Source organism: Hevea brasiliensis, chromosome 4, assembly GCF_030052815.1.
Source record: "Hevea brasiliensis isolate MT/VB/25A 57/8 chromosome 4, ASM3005281v1, whole genome shotgun sequence".
NCBI lineage: Eukaryota > Viridiplantae > Streptophyta > Magnoliopsida > Malpighiales > Euphorbiaceae > Hevea > Hevea brasiliensis.
Genome location: NC_079496.1, coordinates 12,092,773 through 12,099,234, shown reverse-complemented (window position 1 = coordinate 12,099,234; position 6,462 = coordinate 12,092,773). Strand labels below are relative to the sequence as shown.

General features: G+C 33.8%; 1 protein-coding gene across 1 annotated transcript; it reads right to left on the bottom strand.

Annotated features, from left to right (window-relative positions):
- LOC110642255 (imidazole glycerol phosphate synthase hisHF, chloroplastic-like) lies at positions 1-5,419 on the bottom strand. The gene is made up of 10 exons (XM_058146216.1): positions 5,358-5,419; positions 4,818-4,873; positions 4,391-4,521; positions 3,669-3,731; positions 3,537-3,599; positions 3,345-3,427; positions 3,061-3,169; positions 2,901-2,954; positions 551-638; positions 1-135 (listed from the first exon to the last, which is right to left on the bottom strand). Exons 1-10 carry the CDS (start codon positions 5,417-5,419, stop codon positions 104-106), a joined length of 741 nt encoding a protein of 246 aa, XP_058002199.1. The 3' UTR covers positions 1-103.
- Between the last annotated feature and the right edge of the window lie 1,043 nt (positions 5,420-6,462).

The window sequence follows — 6,462 nt, the reverse complement described above, 5'->3', positions numbered from 1 at the left end:
GCTAGACCAAACAACATAAAATTGGCACATCCCTAAGTTCCAGAGTATGGGTTTGACTTCATTGCATGTGGAACAGTAGAAAGAAAACAAGGCTTACTGTGCACTAATACCAGGCATATTCTTCTCCATTTGGACCTGAAACCAATAATTAAAGCCTAATAAACATGCCTTGCACCATCCGAGTAGATAAGATAATATGCCTGCCACCACCCCACACCCCCCCAACAACGAAAAAAAAAAAACCTCACACTCACTCACACACACATGGACATGCATGCATGGCTAATTAAACCCATTGGTACTCAGTGAAAATGAGAAAGAAGAACAAATAAAGGAAAATAAAATAATGGTTTATAAAAACCTATATGGATATTAAGTGAGCTTAGGATGTTGCTATTATTAGCATTGGTGTTACTTATGCTTCCTAAGATTCAGGAATAGTCCATCTCGTATGTATCTAAACAAAGGTTATGGTATGAAGTGAAAAAGGGGGGAAAAAAATAGATTCTAGAAGTATAGGAAAAGGTTAGCATAAATAAATTCTGCTTACCTGGGTTAGTAACCCTTACAGCCTTGAACTCTAAGTCACTAGGATTCTTGAGGTAGACTCTACGAGGATCAATACTTACAACCACTGCCTGCAATATCAGTGTTAACAGAAGTTACCAAACAGATAGATCTTTGTTTTCTGACAGTAATCGCAACTGACAACATTGTCTAAGCACAATTTTCAATAATAAGTGATCTTGCAGCATAAACTTCAGATCAATGAATTACCATGACTCTATTGATGGAACAAGAAAAGAAAAAAAATTTGAAAAACCGGCCAAAAAGTTATTAATGATACCATCGCTCCTTGGTTAGATGAGCAGTGAGAAAAAGTTCCATTTGAATATCTATTTTACAGTTGCATATTTTATGGTGAATAATAACCTAACAAATTCTTGAATGGAACTGTATATAACAGGGAGAAAATGTGATTGAAAACTTTAAATTTATATATTTCACATAAGTGGTGCTTGGTGAATGTTTTGAAGTTTGGTGAGAGGGCTTCAATGGAAACATGATCACTTATAGTGTGAGGCTGCCGTTTGGTGGGGAACTTCCAACCCTTAAATGACAATTTACTCATCATTCTTTTACCCTTTTGGCAAGGGACAAGGATGTCTTGATAAATTCTTATACACAATCATCCTTGAGTTGAGGCCTGTTGAGTTATGGCTCATTATTTGTTAAAGGGAAAATTATTGCTCACTAAGGCCTGAGACTAAGAGGAGCAGATCCATGACAAAGGGCAGAATGTTATTTGTATTAGGAATCCTAGGTGTACAAGGATTAGATCAATATAAATATGGCAGTAATATTCTCATTCTCGATAGCGAAAAAGCAGCCAAATATCCATGGATATAGGCACACTTATTGAACCACTTAGAATTCTTGTGTCCTCTTTTCTCTTTCTATTTTCTAATATGCGTGAGTGTGCGCGCTCAAGGGCATTTTCTGCTAACATGGCCTTCTATGAGAAACAGTCGAGAGTTAAGATGACGCAGCGTGAAGCTCAAATAAGAATACATTCCATACACAAGTGAAAAATAGAGAAAATTCTCTATAATATTTTTATTGATAACCATCTGTCTCCCAAATATATAATAGATATTAATCACCTAAACCTAATAGGAATATAAAACTACTACGTAAGAACTTTAGATAAACTAAAATATAATAGGAAATCCTAGATCAAATTGGAAAAAATCTAAATCCTAGATAAGGTGAAAACATTAGTAAGTCCTAAATAGATTGGGAGACTTCCTAATTAATCCTAATATAATCTCTACAGCTGCTAAAAGTCTTCATAAGACGTCTTAGGTGAATTAGGACTGCTGGAGATGAAAATTAACTAAAAAAAAGTTGTTGCCTTTGTCCAGAGAATCTCACAACTGGGTGTGGGAAATCTCACACCTGCGTGTGGGATTTCCTGTCCCAAAAATCAACTTTGCCCAAATTTGCTAAAATTGCTATTTTCCCCATTTTCACACTAGCATGCTTTCATTGTTGCTTGACTTCTTCACTTGAAAAGGTCCCGCATCATAAGGTTACAATTTAGAGAAACTTTTGAGGTTTGTTAACTAATTATATACGATGGATATGCACAAAGTAGACTGCACAAGATTGAGGGGTCCAAGTTACTTTCAGGTGAAATTCTATAATTAAGCAGTTCTTAAAGAATCAAGGAAGATGCTGTGCAATAACATACACCTAAGAAGGTACCCCCTTTTTTTCCAGTTAAACCTGGGAGAGACCTGAGGAGAGAATATTAACCTCAATGATTGTTAGAACAATTTGGTGATTGAAAGCTTTCTATGCAAAAGTAAGATAATTAATCTAGTGAGCTATGGAAGCTTGTTTATTCAGCTGTTGGGTGGATAAGGTGTAGGCCTGAAGAAGCATAAATACTTGAACACATGAAAATTTATGTTTTGATTTCTTTCTGTTATTTAGAAAGTAGACTTAGAACCCTTGCTTACTTGTATAGATTTTGTCCATTTTCTATCTTGTAGATTATTTTCTCCTTGCTATATTTGGGTTGCACTGCTGCCTCTACTGTTCTATACAGTTATCTGTTTGCTGAGCCAAAAAAGGGGAAGAAGAAAGAAAGAAAGAGGAACCAAATTGAAAAGTCAATTTTATATCATTAAATATAGTGCAGAAACTGAACCAAACTGAGAAGTCAATTTTATATCATTAAATATAGTGTAGAAACTAAGTCAATTAGGCAGGATTCACACATACTGATGCATTGATACTATGCATATCATTAAAAAGAAGTTTATCATGATAGAACATGTTGTTTCAAAAGAACACAAAAAAGACTGAATTCATACCGGATAGCAAGAAATTACCTGATTTCCATAGACTCTAGATATCTGTTCTATGCTGCTCTTTCCAGTCTTTACCTACAAGGAAGAGTCCAAGAGCTATTAGAAGTATACACAAGCAAGACCATGACCACAGCCATTAACAGAAAGCTTAAGTAAATAGATCATAGAATATAGTGGATACTTTAGTTCTTAAGTATTCTTCTGTAGCATAGACAGCATCACTTCCAATAGAAATTTTATCTGCACCTGACCTAAAATATTCTGAAGCAACTTCTAAACTAGAATAGTACCTGAGTACAGAATGGACTAATGATATATATTTACATACCTTACTAATCCTTAAAGAATCCAGAAGATTGATCATACAATACAGAATAGAGGAATTTATGGAGAAGATCACTTGCAAAAATTGTTGAAAAATTAAAGAAACAAAACACATATCTACCACACAAAAATAATTTATACCTGCCATTAGCATCTGTAAAATCTCTAATTCCACCTCCAACAGTCAGTGGTACAAAAACATTTTCTGAAGTGTACCTCAAAACCTTCAGAAAATTACAAGCAATAGAAAAATGAGGAATCTCACAAAACGTTGACAACAAATTTTTTTTTCTAATTTTCATTTGGTATAATAGCGATTGCCAAAAAACCTACCTGCAACATTGGCAAATCACCTAAAGGGAAGCCTCGGAAACCAGTAAAATTCAGAAAACTAACCTGAAATTTAATGCTAAGATGTTAAACATCACGTTGTTGCTCTATAGGCCAATAAGTATTAAACCATACCTCATCAGCCCCATCTTTGTAATATTGTCCAGCAAGCTCCACTGGGTTGCCAAGGTTTCTAGCCTGCAAAAATTTTCACCAATGAAAACCATTGCCAGATGCAAATACAATATGTCTGCCACCAGTAGTTACAATTAGAGATAGCATTTAGGGAAAAAAAAAGGAAAGGCAGCAAGAACATTCCGAGAATCTAACTAGAGCAATAAATTCAATTTCTATTGTCAAGCAAAGATGTTAATCCATCAGCATAAAGAAATGCCACCATAATAATGTACTTCTCACATCATAACAAATAATTTATTTCAACTATCACGACTCTCATTTTCAGGTGAGAACACAATAATCCATCAAAGTCTCGTCAATGCTAACTTAAACAATGAAGTTGTGTTCCTTGTCTGAGAAAGAAAATCTCACACAGAAGCAGTTAAAGCCTTTAACAAGGTAAACAGAAAGGTAATAGGAGAAATCAATATAGCACGTTATTTATGCACCACCACCACCTTTTTCAATTTACTTTTTTTTTTTTGGGGAGAGGGGTGATAGGATGGGGTTATTTGCAAATGAATTTGTTTCCTTTTCCAGTTATGAAGATTTATAATGTTTGGATGACTTATTAGCACTATTATTTTCCCCCTAACCAAGCAATATGATCTTTTAGCAGATCAAAACCTAAAAACCACAAAATTCTGTAACACCTCAGCAACGTAAATTTTTAGCCATACCTCATTTTCTTTTGTTTGTTCTCTTACATCATACTGGTCTCCTTTGGTTACAACTAGATCTCCTTTATCATTTGTCCTCACATCAAGACAAGCAATTACCTGAACAGAAGGAATATCACTTAGAATAGAACCTTTTTAACAAGCATATAAAATTCAATGAGACAAAATAATAGTTAAAAATCACAAAAAAAGTAAATCAGGTCAACCAAATGTAAATAGTCACAAAAACTTGAAAAAATTATTGGAAAAAAAGATATTTAAAACAACTTAAACAAAATTTAGGTTTAACAAGTATTACCCTCTTTGCAAGTTTTGATGCCTTCCCATCTCTAGGCTTCTGTCGTCAATGAAGTTTTAATTTCTTAGATAGTCTAATGAGGAATTCATAAGGACAGAAAAACAAAAATTTCAATGCTGCAAAGGCTACCTTCATCAGAGATGACTTCGAAAGCAAAAATCTTCTCAGTACTGAAAGACCAACATCTGTAACATTCATTTCAGAAACTCACAATGTCAGGAAATACTCTTGATATTAGTGACTATGTGATACAATGCACTCCCATTTGAATAACTGTTCACCTAATCCTCAGATAAAGTAAGACTAGAGGAAGAGGGATTTTCTTTTTTTTTTTTTTTTTTTTGCCCGGTGGGGGGGGGGGGGGTGTGGGAGTTGTGTTGGAGATAGATATAGAGGAAAAAGCAAAACTGTAGATATCTAGTACATTTTCTGTACCTGCATCCGTTGCACATTAAAAAAAAAAGATTCAAACATTACAAGGGAAGAAAGAATCTGGCAGCAACGACTCAAAGAAGATAAATTTTTTCCTTAAACAACCTACTACCTGAAGAAAAAAGATGGAGGAAAAATGCAATTTTCCTGATTATCTGTAGTGCATCAACAAATTTTTTAACATTTTTGAAAACTTCATGAGAACAGGACAAAAAAAGAAAGAAAGAAAAGACTTGCCTCCGCTCTTCTGCCTCCGCTCTTCTGTCACAACCCAAAATTTTGAACCGTGACCGGCGCATAATTTAAGTATTCTTAAATCATGCAACTCTTATCAGAGTATCTTAAATAAATATATTGTCAATTACTAATCTCAAAAATAGACAAAATCTAAATAAATAAAATACTGAATAAACATCATAAATATCCCATAGGTAAACTGCGGAGTCTCTACAGATTTCAAATAAAAACTTAAACTGTTCAATAAACTAAACTAATTATTAGCCGAGAAAACATAAATTCGGACATACCATGAGAACCAATCAAAGTTGTCCCTCTCCAGAAAATGGACTGATCTGAAACAGATAACAGACAGAGAAAACGTGGTTTGAGCTAGATGCTCAGTGAATGATAATTATAGCACACAACGGAATAGGAACAGGCAGACATTTGATTAATTTCACAATAAATTTTTCTATTCAATAAAATCATGCTCATGCTGTCAAAAATCATTAATAAAATAAATTTATAAAAACATAAATATAAAAGAAATTCATTCAATAAAAATTTTATGGTACAGTGCACCAGGTTGATGATACCCCACATCACCAAAGGCCAGATGGTAAGCGCGCTACCAAATATTAGATACATTCCTCCTCCTTCACAGATATCAATGCATATGATACTAATGCAAACCATAAACTGCAATGATGCATGACTCAACAATGCAACCTAATACCGTGATAGTCCACACGGCGGGCGGATAATGTAAAGCAGAATCTTTGCACGGTACCAATTCAAAATAGAAAATCAATTTGTACAAATCAATCAAAATCAATAAAAATTTCAGATAGCAAATAATAACTGATAGTGCAATTCCAATAGTGTATTTCAATAGTTTCAGAGAGTCAATAAAATCAAATCACTCTCAAATCAATTCAATAAAATCAAATCAATCTCAAATCAAATTAATAAAATCAAATCAATCTCAAATCAATTCAGTAGCACATCAGTAAATTTTATAGTCAAATATCAATCAATATAAATACATTAAAGGCCTGTTCCCGGAATCCTAATGGGTCTAATGCAGAGATAATTGACAAAATCAATTATTTAATCAAAATCG